Source organism: Chlorocebus sabaeus, chromosome 25 (genome assembly GCF_047675955.1).
Source record: "Chlorocebus sabaeus isolate Y175 chromosome 25, mChlSab1.0.hap1, whole genome shotgun sequence".
NCBI classification, from domain to species: domain Eukaryota; kingdom Metazoa; phylum Chordata; class Mammalia; order Primates; family Cercopithecidae; genus Chlorocebus; species Chlorocebus sabaeus.
Genome location: NC_132928.1, coordinates 12,140,992 through 12,159,998, shown reverse-complemented (window position 1 = coordinate 12,159,998; position 19,007 = coordinate 12,140,992). Strand labels below are relative to the sequence as shown.

General features: G+C 38.7%; 1 protein-coding gene across 2 annotated transcripts in view; it reads right to left on the bottom strand.

Moving 5' to 3' along the window:
- Positions 1 to 10,945: 10,945 nt before the first annotated feature.
- Positions 10,946 to 19,007, bottom strand: part of GPATCH2 (G-patch domain containing 2) — a 203,924-nt gene continuing 195,862 nt past the window's right edge. The window contains exon 10 of one of the 2 annotated variants that reach the window (XM_007988422.3): positions 10,946 to 15,380. In XM_007988422.3, coding sequence (XP_007986613.3) covers positions 15,160 to 15,380 — 221 coding nt within the window. In that variant the 3' untranslated portion in view covers positions 10,946 to 15,159. The remainder of the gene's footprint in view (positions 15,381 to 19,007) is intronic. The other variant, XR_012091188.1, reaches the window with a different exon arrangement.

The window sequence follows — 19,007 nt, the reverse complement described above, 5'->3', positions numbered from 1 at the left end:
TTGTAGATTTTGAACAAGCCATATACACATTTTTCCACCTCGGTTTACATTCCTTTGCCTCCATTGGCCGAGTTTACCTCCATCTCTGTCTACAGAAGGCTTAATTTTCTTTAAGGCTCAGCAGGAAAACACCTAGTTTTATTACCTCTGTAGGCAGAAGTCATTAATTTTTGAATACTTAATGCATTATATAAGCTTTTGGGATACTTGTCATAAACATTTTTGTACAGATTTCCATAGCATTTTAATTTTCAAAATGCTTTACATAATATTACTTTGTTAGATATTTTATGTGCGTGGTGGGGGGGTTGGGGACAGGGTCTCACTCTGTTGCTCTGTTGCTCTGTCACCGAGGCTGGAGTGCGGTGGCACCATCATAGCTCACTGCAGCCTCAAACTCCTGACTCAAGCAATCCTCCTGCCTCAGCTTCCCAAGTAGCTGGGACTACAGGCACACACCACCATGATCGGCTATTTTTTGATTAATTTATTATTATTATTATTTGTAGAGACGAGGTCTCACTATGTTGCCCAGGCTGATCTCCAACTCTTGACTTTAAGCAAGCCTCCTGCCTTGGCCTCAAAAGTGTTGGGATTACAGGCATGAGTCACCATGCCCGGCCTCATTTGATCTTCACTGTAACCCTCTGGCAAAACAGGAGAAGAAAACAGAAGAAACTGAGGCTTCCAAGGGCTGGGGCTGCCCAAGACAACCCAGTGTGTAAATGAAGGGAGAGGACTGTGCTCATGAATCTGCTCCTTTCCCAGCATTCCACACTGCATCTCAGCACCTTACTCTCATCTTCCTTTGTTAAGTTGAATGCCAGATGAGGGCAGAAAGGAAACAAAATAAACAGATTGCTCTCCAAATACCAACAGGGTTTACATGAATGTATAGCAGCCCCAAACGTTTCCCACACAGATTTAAATCCTCAATTTTATGAATCATTGTTTACTTTGCACATGTATCCAGATCCCATCAGGTTAACCCATATTCCATAAAAATGACCTTAGGCTCAGCAAATAGACAGGTTGCCCAGTGATCGAGGACTTGAGAACTCAGTTACTAGCAAAGCATTTTGGTTCAACAAAATTCAGGGAAGACTCCGCTGCCAGGCAGGGTCAGCATGGATGCCTCTGTACAAAGAACGCTATCCCATCAACATTGTCGTTATAGGGAGATTCTTCTTCTGTAAGAGGAAATGGAAATAACTCCATCCCTATCCCGATAGAGCATGTTAACACCGGGATTTTAAGGTGCATTTTGTGCTATTATCTGGTGGGTGTCAGGCTGGTTTCTGATTTTGAAATGCCTTCCCTTCTCCTGCCTGCCTCTGCGACAAAGTGGCATGACACAAACGTGGCTTTGATCCCCTTCTTTACATTAATTCTCTTTTTACAGATATAAGCCTTTTTGTACCCAGCTTCGCTTTTATTTTTATTCCTATTATTAAAGTGGTCTTTTGGCTACCAGCTGCTTCTTTTCAGCATTTATGAGGATTTGGCAGTTATTTTTTTATTTCAGTGGTGGGGAGCCCAAAGTTCAACTCTAGCAAGGGGTCCATCAGACTGTGTTTTGTGGGTGGATTATGCATAAGGCAGGCCCACACCTTGGCTCTGATTTCAGCTTTATGGGCTTCCTCTTGCCTGGGAGCCTGTGGAAAGTTGCATTCTTGGAACCTCCCAGAGGGGGTGGATATAGCGGGAGAGACGGAGGCTTTGGGCTAAATTGCCAAATCCTATATTTGTACACCAGCAGGCAATAAGTGAAGAAGCTTAAGTATTGCATTCCCACTGTCTGAAGTCTGCAGACCCTGCAATCAAACACGGAGACCATATTCTGAAACAATTGTGTCCGATGACAGTTTATTATGGAAAGAGTCAGTATCGCTCAGGATGCTTGCCAATAAAACAAAGTGAAAAACAGGATCTCTTCATAATTTCTATTCCATGATCCACAATTTCATAGATGATAGCTAAGCTCTTATTCAGATTTCGAAAACCACTTTGTGTCCTTATGGGCCGTTCACTCACACAGGGCCCGAGCTGGGGGAACCCTCCACGGGCAGCGGGCAGTGCCAAGCAGAGACAGCCTGCCTTTGCTAAGCCCATCCTGAGCCTGCCTGGTGACCTCCTCTCCCAGTGACACAGACAACCTCTAAAGACTGAGTTAAGCGTGAGATTCAAACAGCAGCCAGCGCTGATGATTTGCCTCTTATTTTGGTGTTAAAGTTGGGAATTATCATCCTGCAGAATGATTTTATAGACACCTCTGAGTCAATCCTTTATATCTAAATCAGAACAGCACAGTCACCAGCAGGTTTGACAACAGGTAAACTTTTGCAAAATGCCAGCTGGCCTCACTAAGAAATTATACTCAGTGGGAGGCATGGAGCTACATTTTCTTGTCACCTCTGGCAGACATTTTGTTTACAGATTTAGCTGAATGTTCCTCTTAGTTAAGGAATGCAGCTGGAGGCTGCCTGTGTGAAATAGTCACACTCATTTCTTCTGCATTTGCTTGGAAAAATATTTTCCCTCAAATAAAATTGTGCAAGCAGCCACTCTGACTTTGGACAAGAAAGTAACACCCTCACGGTGTCTGCTGTGGACAAGGAAGAGCTGCATATCCGGCATTTACATTCCATCATATATATTGGCATTTGATTAGAACCAGTATAAGATTTTAGACATTTTTTTCCTCCAACAGTTAAAAAAAAATCAGATGAAAGCAAGGCTGGTATTCACCGGCATGCACCATGACACTCTGTCAATTATTAATAGCTGGCATTCATTCAGATAAGATGGGTTTCCAGTCTCATTGGCTGGTGCCTGTGCCAGTCTGATTATGAACTATTCTGAATATCATTCCTGAATATATGTTGCATATTTCCAAAAAGATTCTAAGTCCCTTGTGGGCGGAGAGTACAGTATAAAAGTCTGATGAATCCTTGAAGCAACCAACTTGGTGAGAAGCATATGACAGATGCTCCATAAATACTTAGCAAGTGGCATTTAATTAGATAATAGGAATTAGACACATTCTGCATTGGCACAATACGACTATCATTGGTCTCATTTCACTCTGTAATGAGCCGTTTACCTAGCCTAATGACCTGCAAGGTACTGTGGTTATTTTCACTAGTGCAAAAGTCAGATTAAAGAATGGACCCAGAGAGGGTCACAGAAAAACCCTATGCAACTCATCAACACAGGAATGCACAATAATGCATACGCCCAATGTGAGGCGCACCAAAGAAATCTTTCCTGGCTTAGCCTACTGCCAGACATGATTAGGAAATGGAGAGAAGACGTCAGACTTTTAGGTGTATTAAAACATTTCTGCCTATCACCCTGGAGTAGGGCTGAAATGTTGCCGTCAACAGATTCACAAAGGGTTTCAGCTAATTTAGACTGATATTTTATACTAGCTCATCTTTTGATGAGTTTAATGTCTTCCATTAAAATAAATGTCTTTTGGCTTCTTTTTACTCAAAACTCAGTGTCATCCCCCGTCCACCACCACTTCTTAAAATTTTTAAACCAACCAATACATACTTTTCACGTTCTAGAACCAAAGGCTAATTCTTGAAAAAAATTACTCCTCCTTGATGTTTCTGTCTTTAAGATATTCTTGAGATTATTAAACCCTCTCTGTGGCCATTATTTAGCAAACTTTACATTATCCATTGCCTATATTTTCCTTAGAGTCAGTCCCTTTAGCCTTTAATCATTTGTGTGTTCTCTGAACCCATTCCAATTCCACAAATTATATATGGAGTTAGGGTCACTGACACTGGACCCCAGTTCTTTAATAGAAAAAAACCCATGACTTTCTTCTTCATTGTTCTGGGAAATCATGCTCAGGCTCTTGTTCAAAGTCATGTTGCCGGGTTAGTGTTATTCTGTATCTATGATCTAGGAGACTGACATGTCATGAGACATACATCAGGAGATACTGTCAAATGTTAGGTATGTGGGCATTACACATTTTGAATTTGTGGTAATTGGAGCATGAGCTTGGTTAGTATGCCTGTGCACTATAATCATAGTTTTATCACATCAGTTAATGGCAGAAGCAAGTTACAGGGGAAATAAAGTAGTTAAGGAAAATCAAAGTTTTCGAAACTCTTGATACGATACAAACACTGTATGCCAATGTGGATCAGAATATTCATTCAGTTAAATAAAAAATTTTATTCAATAAACAATAACATGGCATATCTGTATTAAATAATTTGGAGTTTCTGCTAATTTAGGAATGAGATTTTCCCTAATTAGTCTGTGTTGTGGAAGTGCCATCTAATCTTTGTAACTGAGAAGAACCTAAGAGTAGTAAAACTTTTTGGTGATGTCCACTGAGAAATGGTGTATGAAATCTCCAGCACAGAAGAGGCACTTAAGACGTTTCCCCTCAACAGCTAACAGTGGAACTGACTAGCCTGAGTGTGTGAGAAGCAATAGTTACAAGATGGAATTGAAAGACCAAATGAAGTGGCTTCTGTTTTTCACAGCCTTGCCATGCTCTCCCTTACTCTGTGGCACATAAAAACTGTAAAATAGCTCAGTGAAAAAATCACATGTTATACACCATTAGTAAAATAATACCATTATTTTATATAGTACTAATTCTCTGCTGGATGTTGTCCAACAATTTAGGTAATCTATTACTTATATGTAAAATAATACTAAGTATTACTCAGGATTCTCTTCCAATCTTATGAGTGTCCCTTGAAGTAATGGGTTTCCTCTATAGATAGGAATGAGAGGGTTAGAATTTGGTAGAGTTTGGGTCAATTTTTAAAAAGGGAGACTGGGTTCAGTGGCTCACAATTGTAATCCGGGCACTTTGGGAGGCTGAGACGGAAGGATTTCTTGAGCCTGGGAGTTTGAGACCAGCCTGGGCAGCACAGTGAGACCCTATCTCTTACAAAAAAAAAAAAAAATTAGCTGAGCATGGTGGTGCACACCTATAGTTCCAGCTACTCAGGAGGCTGATGTGGGAGAATCACTTGAGCCCAGGAGGTTGGAGCTGCAGGGAGCAGTAATTGGGCTGCTGCACCTCAGCCTGATCAACAGAGGAAAAGCCTGTCCCCACCCTCCACCACCAAAAAAAAAAACTAAACAGAAAAATTAGGCAATGTTCCTCAAAATGCTCTCCTGTCACAAGAGAGAACTTTGTGAAAACATTATACACTTTGGGAGGCCGAGACGGGCGGATCACGGGGTCAGTAGATCGAGACCATCCTGGCTAACACGGTGAAATCCCGTCTCTACTAAAAAAAATACAAAAAACTAGCCGGGCGTGGTAGTGGGCGTCTGTAGTCCCAGCTACTCGGAGGCTGAGGCAGGAGAATGGCGTGAACCCGGGAGGTGGAGCTTGCAGTGAGCCGAGATCGGGCCACTGCACTCCAGCCTGGGCCACACGGCGAGACTCCGTCTCAAAAAAAAAAAAAAAAAAAAAAAATTATAAAGTGTAACAGCTCCTATAAATACTGAGATGATTGCACAGAGAAAATTCAGTTGGTCGAACATAGTACTTTTCAGTGTTTTACAATACATTTAAGCATTAGCCAACATCTAGCAAGATAATTAGTATTATGTGGAAGTAACAGAAAGCCTCTAATTTAGCCTGTAAAAAAAGGGACATGTATTATAAGATAAGGGGGTGTCTTATGGGATTGAGAATAAGACCACAGAAAAGAATTACAACCGTGTTAGAACACTCGGGATGTATTAACCTGGGCAGGCTGTTATTTTAGCTTCTTGTCTGCTAACATAAAAATCTAAAAACTGGACAATTAACTGTCATTATAATTTTAGATTTGTGTTATCTGGATCTAGGGTGGATATTTAATAAATACTGGCTTAAACACTTTAGCTTTTACTTTTTCCCTCTGTTAAGTACTTAATGATCTGTAAATAAGCACTTCAGAAAATGCTACCTAAAAGGACGCTGTGCTCTTTTACAACATGAAAAATCTTTGTGTAATGTGAATGATTCACCCTCTGATTTGTCTGTTTGCTAATGAGCTGTTTGGCTCACATGGTCAGTATTTTGTCCAATAATATATTTTGTCCAATAATGTGAAAGACCAGTCCTATGGAAGGAGGTCATATTCTCCTAAAGAAGTGTTGCTTCCTCCACATTCCAGGTGAGGTTCCTCTTGTCTTTTTGGAAGAGAACATCTGACAACCTTAAGCCAGGTCTCTAGGGTTGAAGGAAACACACACATTTTCTCTCCATCTTTGTTCTCTCTGATCCTCTGTTTCATTTTTTTCTCATTTACAGACTTTCTCTGTTTGCTTCCCGATATCCTCCCTTAAAGAGAACAGTCACATCAAGGCCGAAATGCAATCTCTTAGTCCTAACCCTAAATTCCCAGGAATTTTCTTCCACAGAGGGTCAGAGAGTGGTAGTGTCTAGAATACTTCCCAGAAAAGGAGAGCTTGGGCAGATGACACAGTTAGATCCACCGTAGAAGACCGAGCTTGGCTATGGGCAAAGGTTTGGTGATTACCTCATCTATTTCTTCTAAGACAGTCTTGCTCAACTGAATTCTCATTCTCAGGTGCCTCTTTGAGAGTAGAGTTTAAGAATATCAGTTTTTTTAAGTGTTCCTCTGGTGTTTCTCGCGCAGTCTGAAGACTGGTAGACACTGTTCTAGAATATACTCCCAAAACGACTGTGAAAAGACAGAGTTTCAAACTGCGCATCTGTAATAAACAGCATATCTGAGGAAACTGTTAAAACATTTGCTATTCTTAGAGTCCTGGGACAACTCTATTCTCTGCTGGAGCTGGGCACTGGGTTCTGTGTCTCCCTTTCATGGTTCTGTGTGATCAGCTGCATACACAAGGGAGAGCCATGATAGGTTTCAAAGGCCTTGGTGGGCATGGCTGATGTTTCCTGAGTGACTTGCAGTCAGCTCTAGTAAGAAATTAGTCACTGAGTGGCAGGTAGTTAAATTCTGTACTTTTATTGTTTATAGGTTTTAGTCAAATGTAATTTTTAAAGCCTAACATCATTTGGAGCCACAGCAAAAGTTTACTATTAAGGGTGTGCCCATGGTGGGGGCAGCTATGAAATTAGGAAGACTGTTTAATATGACTATCTTCATTGGGATTTTTTATTTTTATTTATTTGTTTTTTTGTTTTGAGACAGGGTCTCTGTTGCCCAGGCTGCAGTGCAGTGGCATAATCTCGGCTCATTGCAACCTCCACTTCCCGGGTTCAAGCGATTCTTGTGCCTCAGTCTCCCGAGTAGCTGGGATTACAGGCGTGTACCACCACCCCTGGTTAATTTTTCTATTTTTATTAGTAGAGAAGGAGTTTCACCATGTTATTCAGGCTGGTCTGGAACTCCTGACTGTAGAGGACTAGGTGCTCGCAAACAGGGTGTTCCCCATAAGTCTTGCTCTCGAAAACGAAGCAGAGCGTTCCCGATAAGTCCTGCTCTTGCAAAGGAAGCAGGGCTTTGGGGGGTTGTTTATGTGTAAACATCTTGAAAATCCAGAAAGTCAGGGAAAGGTCAGAAAAACAACAATGTGTCTTGTGACTTGGCAACATTCCACAAACGACTGTATAAAACAAAGCACAGTGCGCCATTCGAGGCGGCCGCCATGTTTGTCTTGTCTTGTCTTGTGTGTTCATTCCTTTGTTTAGGAAACACGCGGGCCCCAACACCTGACCTCAAGTAATCTGCCTGCCTCTACCTCCCCAATTATTGGGATTACACGCATGAGCCACTGCGGCCAGACTTCATTGGGATCTTTAGGGAAGTAAAAATACATGAACATTTTTCTCCAACCCTCTCTCCCCAGAAAGCCGAAATTGGGATACATTGTCGTCATGGGTGGTGCACTGCAATTTGGTAGTTTCTCTCTCTTTCCTAATGGTACATAACATTGAGGTGCATCTTAAAATCGATGGCATCTTAGATTCAAAGAAATATGGTATAGGCTGCTTCGATATTTCTTTTCTTTCTTTCTTTTTTTTTTGGAGATGGAGTTTAGCTCTTGTTGCCCAGCCTGGAGTGCAATGGCGCGTTCTTGGCTCACCACAACCTCCGCCTCCCAGGTTCAAGCAATTCTCCTGCCTCAGCCTCCTGAGTAGCTGGGATTACAGGCATGCACCACCACACCCAGCTAGTGATCCACCCGCCTCATTCTCCCAAAGTGCTGGGATTACAGGCATGATACTGTGCCTGGCCTTATATTTCACAGTCTGGATGCTTCCTATCAAGATTACATTGTAGAATTAGTGGTCACCAAGTATTCACGCGCTCCCCTACTATCTACAGCTTCTCTGCAATTCATTTGGGCCCGTGTGGCCAATTCTGATCAACAGATCATGAACAGAAGTGACTCATGTCTCTCACCACTTCCTGACCTCCCACCCCAGCCCAAGGCAGTTAAGTGCTAATGTACCTCTTCTATCCCCTTTTCCCTGCCACAGCAAAATCGGGAGTCAATAGGCACTAAATACTCATTTGTTTAACAGGCTTGCAGTAATATATACCCACCTGACAAGTGGACCATGACGACTCCTTCTGCTGGGTTCCTACTAAGCAAAGACTCATTACTTTCCACACCTGACATTTTAAGTAGTAGCCCTGGGGTGCCGCTCCCCCCTTGTTCCCGTGCATCTCTGAGCTTTTCATGATCAGCTAAACTTTCACATTCTTTTACCATAACTGGCTTGGGGATGGGGGAGAAATAATCTTCCAAACAGGAACACAAGGAAAAGCATTGGATTTCTACTCTCCAAATATTTAGTGAGATTTGAGAAGCAACCAGGAATGTGAGCTTCAAAAAATTGGGCGATTCCTCCACGGTGGAAATCTTTTGGCACACTGAATCTTTTGGTCCACCGGCTTCTTGAGAAGCCTTTAAGGGCAACTGATCCCCAGAACAAGATCTCTCTCGGGCTTCACTGGGAGTTTTATTCTTTTGAAAATGCAATTCTGAATTCACTTTTCATGTTGTCTCAGGAAAATCCTGTTTGTGAAAATGCCTCACGGTATCTTCCTGAATCTGAAGAAGTAAAGAAAAAGACTGTTTGCTTTGATGTAATCAGATTCTCTGGAATTTAATCCTATATGCTATTTATGGCTGAGCTAGCCATTCAAAATTAAAATGAACCTTTCATCCATGTGTATCATAAATGGGCATTTATCAGGATTATATGATTTTGCAATCCATCTGAATACGTAACCAGAATTTGTTTTCTTTCCGTTTCACTATGTAATTACCATGCAACAATAACAAAAGTGACATGTTTGAAGAACAGATAAAATGCTGTAAATTGGCCAGTAATGGTGATATTTCCTCATCTTCTGAAAAACCCATTTATTCTCTCTCTCAACAAATCAAGGCATTGTCAGCCCATACTCATCTTGTGGCCAGAGGGGCTCCACCAATTTCTGGATGTAAGTGAGTCCTGGAATGCAGATGAGGCCGACTAACGAAGGCTTTCAGTGCAGGCAGCTGGTCTTTGCTTGCCTCAATTTCTAAATCATCTATAATGGGGCCAAGACCTCCCAAGCACTAAAAAGAGCGAGCTGACATGCTGGACAAACTGTTAATTTTTTCCTGAAGAAGCTGCTATATTGCACATCTGTCACTACGGTGCAGACAATTACTCACTGAGTCAGGGAAAAAAATCTGCCGCTTGTTTCTAGCTGAGTTGTTAAGGGACCTAATGGAGAAATACAATGGCGTGGGAGTCAAAACATGCTGATTTCCTGTGTGCTTGGCAATTGTTCACTCCTTTTGGAAGACTGTCTTGTAATATTAAAACATGTGAAGTAGACTAAGATGTGTGTTTACAAAAAACAGCAAAGGAATGAGAAGAGGTACAAAAAAAGGACAGGCATATAAAGAGGTAGGACGATCAAGAACCCAGCCTTACAGATTGCGGACCGTTGTACTTATTGCTGAGAACGTAACAACGCTGTGGCCAGTGTATTAGAAATACTGTGTTTTGCACATTATAAATTTCAAACTTTTAATGTGTTTTCCCCAAGTGCTTCACAACCATCTAAAAATTATTTTATGAATTCCATGCCTCGTATATGCAAGATGGTTTATCTATACTGTTTCCATAAAGAATTACAGGCATCAGTGAAACACTTGAGAATCCCAGATTTGTCAGTCATCTAACAGAACTTTAGTTTTTTTTTTTTTTTTTATCTTCGCTAAACTCATTTACTTATCATAAATATGAAATTCTGGCATTTGAAGAAATTAACTTCAATAAGTGATGGAAGAATTTGTTTGGATTTGAAAAGCATATATTGAGTGAGTACACTCTCAGTCTTTCTATTTTTATTGAAGAATACTGTTTTTATAAAGAAAGAAACTTTTTTTTTTTTTAAAGAAATTTAATAGGAAGATGCAAACAGAAGATAGTTTTGGCTGTTTTACTTGGGATACTATTATAATATACTTTTATCTCTACAGTCTTACAGATGGAAAATCAAGCATTCTATACACTCTTAATATACTAGCAATTTATCTTGAAAGTTCAAACTGAAAAAAAAAAAAAAAAAAGAAACATAAAAAATAGCCCTCAAATTTAACCTTACTTCAGCCTTGAAAAATTAAGAAACAAATACAGATATTGCAACAGGAGGGAGGTATGTGGATCTGAGAATGATTTAAACTGACAATTCAAAGACAGGAGACAACTCTAATGTACAGATAAAACTAAAAGTGGCAATAGTAGATCATACTCCTGGCAGTTAATGGCAGTGACTTGCTGGAGACAAATCTGGATCTACTTAAAGTGTCACGTGTGTAAAGTAATGAGTCTTTGCTTAGTAGGAACCCAGCAGAAGGAGCCTTCATGGTCCACTTGCCAGTTGAGTATATATTACTACAAGCCTGTTAAATCAATGAGTATTTAATACCTATTGCATGAAAAAAAAAAAAAAAACCCTACTTATTTTAACAATTTTACTCAGTTTTTTTGGGAGAAAAGATAAGTTTAATCAACATAGTGAAATGCCTTTTACAGCAAACAAAACTCAACAGTTTAATGTGTATTACGAAACACTTAAAATGTCCAAGCAGCTTTATGAGAGGCACAACTTTCCAAAAGGAAATGGAGTGATTGTAACAGATTTGAACTCTGATACTTGAAGCGGTCAGAGAGAGCCTGCTTACCCTGTTACATGAGAATCACAGAATCCTTGAGCGGAAAGAGACCTTAAGCAAGTTAGTCTAATGAAGCTTCACAGAAACAATAAAAACAGGGAAATGTGGTAGAGCAGCTCACAATCACTATGAATACATTTGTGAATCAAATACATTTACCAATATTTTTCTCTAATTTTTTTGAGGTATTGAAATTTTTCAAGGCTTAATAACAACGAACTTAACTGCATTATTAAATGCTAATTGTCACTGGGTACTCAGTGAAACAAATTTTTGAAGTACCTTCAACTGTTAAAAAATTACTGTAAGGTAAAAGGGAAACATTTAAAGCACAAAGACAATGACTCCTTATAAATAATGGTCTTAAACATTAGGTTTTATTCTTTCCTTCTTTGTTGTACTATTAATATAACTTTCTACCAAAAGAAAAATAAAAAGAAATTCTTTGCTAACGATTTCTTTACAATGCCAGTTTAGATCACTTTTCTTTTTGAAAGACAAAATACAGATGAAAATGGTTTTAAAAAGCATGTCAACAGTGATTTTTTTCTCTTTTGGGAAATATCTGCTCAAAATGAAATGTACTGAATAGAAGCAATTGTCAGTTCAATTTACAAGAATACCAATTCTCCATGTTAATATAAACATTAATAAAATGCAATATTTTGTAATTATGTCTGTATACTGCACACAGGCATTATAAATACACCTATAGGTACACATTATGTATCTCTTTACCCCTACTGTGTTAACTTCTGTTTGATAAGCACAGTATGAGTTATAAAATATATGGTATTTAAATGCTGAGACCAATTTATGGGCAGATTTTAATTAGCAATGAATTCTTATTTAAAAGGGTACCATGTAGTTTAAAAATAAAAGCAACCAAATTAAATATTGTATTTGGGGAGCAGAAAAGAAGGAAACAAATGACTCCAGCACACAGTCTGGTCATTATCAAGTATAACAAATAAATTTTTTAAACAGTTAAGTTGCTAATGTAATCATGCTCACCGTCTCTAGGCTATTGCAGGTAATTAGGATAGAAAAGGAAGACCTATGCACTCTCTAAAATTTTTAGTACAACCAATTAATTTGCTATAAGGCTACAGATACTGTAGAAGAGTGGCTTCACAAAGGAGCAGAAGAAACATCTTACTGCCTTTTAAAGGAAATATAAATGATACATTCTAAATCTTGGGGTTCTATGGACATCGTAACTGGCAAAAAGTTAACTGTAACTATATATAAAACACAAATTAGTGGGCTTCAGATGGTGAAAGACATTTGATTTATACTAAAAAATTCCTATTTTAATTGTGCTTGTTTCTCCAATTAAGTTCAGGTACAACCAGAACATCAGGTCTGCACTGAATTTTCTTAAAGACTGAATGCTGAGGGCATGTCAGTAGGAATACAGGGGAAGCTTGGGATGTTATCACTTTTCTGCTTTGAGTGCTGATTCACATATACTGTAGAGTACATATATTCTGTACAATTAAACACTTCAACAGAATAAGAAGTATTTTAAGTCCTCTGTGAAACACATAGAGGGCGTCAAGATGAAGAACTGTCTTCTATTAGCTGAAAAGACAAAGAAGAATTTTTTTGAGGTGTTAGAGAACCTAAATGTACATCCTACAGAAGTTGCTTCGGAAGATCTGTATCTGGCCAGAACAGCAACAATAAACAGCATTCATAAGGATTGCAATATTTAATGAAGAAGTTCCTATTCCTATACACTAGTCTGATATATATACTGTTCTTCTTCACTACAAGGGTTTTTACCTCCATTAGAACATAGTAAGGTGAAAAAGAACAGCCAAGTCCTCAGGAGTTTGGAACCAGGCTCACAATGACCTCATTATTTGCTCTCAGTGGCTTCAAACTTGGCTTTTTGAGATCCTAGGGTTTTCGAAGATCTCCAGGCAATCAAATTAAGAAAAAGATCAAACATTCAATTTTGAATAGACCCTAGAGCACAATACGCTATCACAAAGAAGTTTTAAAACTTGCATATAATCTTCCCCCTTTCCCTGGCTACAGAGACAGAATGAGCATTTAGAAAATATCAGTTTAAAAAATGGCAAATTTATAAGTCAAAAACTTGTAGAAAGTCCATGGGGTTACTTTATCCAATAAGAATGATTCAAAAGAACATCTCTTCTGGTCGTCCATAGTCTCCTAACCAACCTGTCCTCTAGGCACAATATCCCTGGGAAAGAAGATGATTCTCAAGAAATGTACATGTGGCAAACTGTGAAGAATTTCAAATACAAGGTTGGCCTTCGCCTCCCCAGTTGGAAGGATTCTTTTTAGGGGACCACCTGAGAAAGGTCTGTCACATGCATAAACTTCCTTTAACACCTTTTAAAAACTCTTCTGGGGGCCAGGCGTGGTGGTTCATGCCTATAATCCCCGCACTTTGGGAGGCTAATGTGGGCGGATCACTTGAGGTCAGGAGTTCAAGACCAGCCTGGCCAACATGGTGAAACTCTGTCTATACTAAAAACACAAAACTTATCCGGATGTGGTGGTGGGTACCTGTAATCCCAGCTACTTGGGAGCTGAGGCAGAACAATCACTTGAGCCCAGGATGGGGAGGCTGCAGTGAGCTGAGATTACGCCACTGCACTCCAGCCTGGGTGACAGAGCCAGATTCTGTCAAAAAAAAAAAAAAAAAAAAAAAAAAAAAAAAAAAAAAAGAAAGAAACAAAAAATCTCTTTGGAAAGTGACAAGATTTAAAAAACCCATTAGAAAGGTGATTCATGTATGTTATCTTAGTCTTTACTCAACCAATAAAAGCCATTATAAATAAAATAATAATCATCATAAGTTGTTAATAATGAGGATAATAAATAAAGATCTTCTAAACTAAAAGCAATTTAGAATCTCTGATACTATGAAGCAAATGACTCAGAAATAGCTCAATACTAGGCACATAATAAAAAGGACTTCTTTTGCTAGGTTTTAAAGTAACATCTTGGGTCCTAGAAAGGGCAAATCAGTACCATTTACTTCTTTTGTTCACCTTCTAAATGGGTTGGGCCATTGCCAGAAATCTGAGTTCTGGGAGAGCCATTTAACTCTTCATATAAATTGACTCAATATTGTAATAAATTACTCCAATGATTAAAATTTTAAATCCGTTTACTACACTTGAGTTGATCTTAAAAAAAAAATATCAATCTTTGGGAAGACAGAGGTAGAAGTACATCTGGATTAATAGAATTTACAGTTCAATCATGGTGAATTTAAAAAATACATTTTTCTTTCAATAATCATTTTATGTTCTAAATGAGGTAAAATTTATAAAATCTGCATTAAAGTAATGTCGAGGGCACTCTGGTGACAACAATGATGAGGTTTATTTTTGTCAAAATGTCCAAGGGAAACATTAATTACTGTTTGTCAACTGTGAACTTCACACTACATTGTCTAAGGATAGAAAATTAATGGGTATCACTCTGTCAAAAAATCCTCACAAAGAAGCCAAATTCAAGGAATATGAAATTGACAAGCCTTTCAAACAAAGATGTGTTCGGACTTCACTGATGCGATGGCAGGTCTATTGGGTTACAATAGATAGGGATGATATAAAACACAATCCTTTCCTGCCTATCTGATTTTAGAAACGGTGAGTGTGCTCACATTTGTCTGGGCATTGCAGCACTGCACACATACATGAATTAAGCAAAGCATCAGAAAGTACTGACACATGAGATTAAAATAAATAAGAGAAACGAGCTGCTTTTTATACCTAGAAATAGCTGGAAATTACTGAAAAAAATTAAAGGGCAGAGGTTTTCATTTTAGCACCATGAATTGTGATGAAATCCCATTTCTCTCACTGTGGTAGGACTGTATGCAGTTAGGAAGCTAGAGTGATGTGTTTGAGGCAATGTAGATTTTTGCTTCAAAAACAGAAGTCATGTTATCATTTTAGAACAATGGGACATACTGAATAAAGTCTGTAAAACATTTTTTCTTTGCTTTTCTTAGGCGGATTTTCCTGCATTCGGGGTATTAGTTGCGGAAGTACTTTTTGGTAGAGGAAATCCAAGTCCTAATCCCTTTGGCCTCTGCATGGCTTGAATTGGCTCAGAGATCCCTTTGCCATCTCGTCCAAGGCCTGATCCAGGCGTCCAGCCCATATTCTGAAGCATTCGGTTTCCAATATTATTTTCTAGGATTGGCTGGGCATTTTCACCTACAAATCCTGAAATGAGAAAACAACAGCACACATTAATTAGTATGAACACAGGTGAAGATATTAGGCTATGAAAATGATGTTCTACTAAGTTTTTTTTTTTTTTTTTTTTCCAATCAGGTACTAGATGGGGCTGCGCATTCATCTTTGGATACTTCTTGTAGTTGAGAGAACAATGGAAGAAAGATCTTGTTTAGAATTTCAGTTCTAGCACTTCACAGCAGGGTGAGCTATTCAACCTCTCTGGGATTTTGTTTTCTCATCTGTGAAATAGCCACCATACAACCTACATTGCCTATCTCACAGAGAGCTGTAGGACAGATGAGATCATGTAGGTAAAGAAACTTCTCAGTAAACCATAAAGTACCCTACGAATGGATTTATTTTCATTACCATGTTAGCCTTATGGATTATTCTGAAAATCATCAACCTATATGGTAATATCTCACATTTGCCCATGACCTTGACATTTGTCAGAACCAAAACTAAAACCAAACCAAACAAAAAGCACAACTGGTGGCATCTTGAATTCCTAGGAATTTATATTCTTATAATCTCTCTCCTTGTTATTTATTATTCAGTCTGTAATGTATGCATCCTTTAGTTCCTTTCCTCCTTTTCCTTCCATGGCCACATTTAAATGACTATATAATTAAGTTAGTATAAATAAAATAGAGGAAAATAATATTAAATATACATATATTATAAAATTTAAAAAATATATTGTATAAATTTGCAGGGACATAGACCACAGTTCCCTCCATAGGCCTCCAGGGATAGATATATTTCTCCCTATTTCCCTCCCTCCTTTCTTCCCTACCATCCCTCCCTTCCTCCCTTCATTCCTTATTTGAAAAAGGAGATTGGCTAGTGCTTAACATGAAATTTAGATATAGATGTTGTTTACCATATTTTCTTAGCAGGCAATTGAGAAATGCATCGATTTTAAGCATTTGCTCTTTGATGACATTTTCAAAAATAGACTTCTAATTTAATTTTCTTTTGTAGGCCCTTATAGAAAAAGTTGAGCATAGATAGTGTATATTTGGTTCTAGGGAAAAACTGAGAAGTACTAGATATCTGAAGTCCAAAGATGGAGAAATTAACAAACACTATGAAAGTCAAAGAATACAAGAACTTGAGCTCTTTCCTTCAATTGCAAGCTTGGGCTTGGCCTTGGCCGTGGTTGGTCTATCCCAGGCGTGGCACAGGTTGGCTCTTTCCTTGATTGGTTCATTTGTGTTCCTCCTCTAGCAGCAGGTATTGTATTATCGTGTATGAAAAGGGAATATAGCAAATCTGGAGCTAACCAGATACAAGCAATCAGAAATTATTTAATTTCTGATTATCAGAGCATTATCAGAGCATTTCTCATGGTTACTCCCCTCTCAGAAGAAAGTGGTTAACAAACAAACAAACTAATATTGGAGTTTTTTTTTTTTTTAAAAAAAGAGAGAGATGAAAGTGTATCTTAAAAGAATCTTTGTCTTAGTGAGAACATATTTGGCCCAGCCCAATCTCTTATATCAGGGCTCAAATTTACAGGGATACAGTATTTGACACCATTCCCTCCATACTAGTGAGAACATATTTGGCCCAGCCCAATCTCTTATATCAGGGCTCAAATTTACAGGGATACAGTATTTGACACCATTCCCTCCATACTAGTGAGAACATATTTGGCCCAGCCCAATCTCTTATATCAGGGCTCAAATTTACAGGGATACAGTATTTGACATCATTCCCTCCATAGGCCTCCTATACTAACACTTTCCAAATATCTATAGAATGCCTGTGGTATAGCAGCTGAGACCTGGCTCTAGCATATTTCTGCTCTGAAATGTGGACCATGTCTTCCTAGACAGAGGTTGAAATGGGCAGCTGTTGACATAACCAGTCACTACCCTCAAAGGTTCATGAGTCTCTTTAGCACCAACCTACACCTCACCCTGCCACTACCCCATCACCAGTTTTCTTCTTCTCTGACTCAGGATTATTACAGGACCTTCTCCCCAACTACCAAAAAAAAGGTGGAACTCTCTGTCCTACTGTTTCTCGGAGACTATGTTCAGAATGGTGGTATCAGCAGAGAAGGATCCTTGGATCTCAAACACCAATAAGAATAACAAAAATATTAACGATGGGACTCCAGAGTACAGTAGTGTTCTCTTTCTTATCCTGAGTTGTGGTTATCCAAATGGCCAATTTATTATTGTTCTTTAAACTGTTCATATACTTTTTTTTTTTTTTTGACAGAGTCTCACTCTGTTGCCCAGGCCGGAGTGCAGTGGTGAAATCTTGGCTTACTGCAACCTCCGCCTCCTGGGTTCAAGTGATTCTTGTGCCTCAACCTCCTGAGTAGCTGGGATTACAGGTGTGTGCCATCACACCCAACTAATTTTTGTATTTTTTAGTAGAGACGGGATTTCACCATGTTGACCAGGCTGGTCTTGAACTCCTCACTTCAAGTGATCCACCTGCCTTGACCTCCCAAAGTTCTGGGATTACAGGTGTGAGCCACAGCACCCAAACTGTACATATACATTTTTAAGTGTATTCTTTGAACTATGTATTTCACAGTAAAAAATAAAATAATAGTAAAAGAAATGTCAGCGTTGAACCAACAGTGTATCTTATCTGGTAATCTGTATCTCACATTGTGGGGAAGAGCAAGCGAGTCACGCTCTGTGATTCTTACTTGCAGAACAAGGAAAGCCACAAAATGCTACACATGGGTTTTAATACCTACAACCCTCTTATTTACCATGGAGTAATCATCAATTGATTTTCAAACCCGTTTATTAAACATTTTGGTATTTTCAATCTTCGGTGCATTTCAAGACCAAGAAGAGACCACATCATTACCATTTGCTAAATTCCTTACAGGGAGTAAGAACTAGCCAATGATTAATTGGCTTTGGATTTCTCAAATGAATTCATAGCTCATGGAAACAAGTACCTTAACATGTAACAGAAAGAACCTTCAACTACTTGCCTATTGAGTGGCAACATCTATGGCAAACAAAAATTCTTGACTAACAGTATTTACTGCTTGAGAAGGGCAAAATGCATATACAGAGATTATAAATATATGTGTGTGTGTGTGACAGTGAAAAATGGACTTTAGTCACAAATACATACACGCATGCACAAAATAAAAGTCTTTTGTCAAGAGCATTGAATATAACACAAAAGCAATTAATTTTTTTTTTTGAAGTCATGACTGTGGTGGTAACCAGGACAGACCTCCACAGACCTCCAAGGTATGTAGTTTTTTCTGGACAGCTGCTGATCAGGTATGTCAGGTTAAACAGTGCCTTAGCATGTTGTCTCATATCCCTGATTTTTCGGTGATTGTCATGAATTAATTTAATTCTACCCTAAGCTAAAGTCAGACCAGAGGTCTAATGCTGCTCTGGGCTGTACATCTGTTTACTCACATTTTTGATAGGATAGCTTGCAAAAGTTTAGAATTAAAATTTGTTTAATATTTAAGAAAAGAATAAGGCCAATTTAAAATATTTCTATAAAAATTGCTAAATTATGGTGCATTTTCAGTCCTCAAGTGAACCGCAAATGATAAGTGATTCACTATTATAATTTTAAAATGTTGGTATTTCAAGCAGGGTAGCCCAG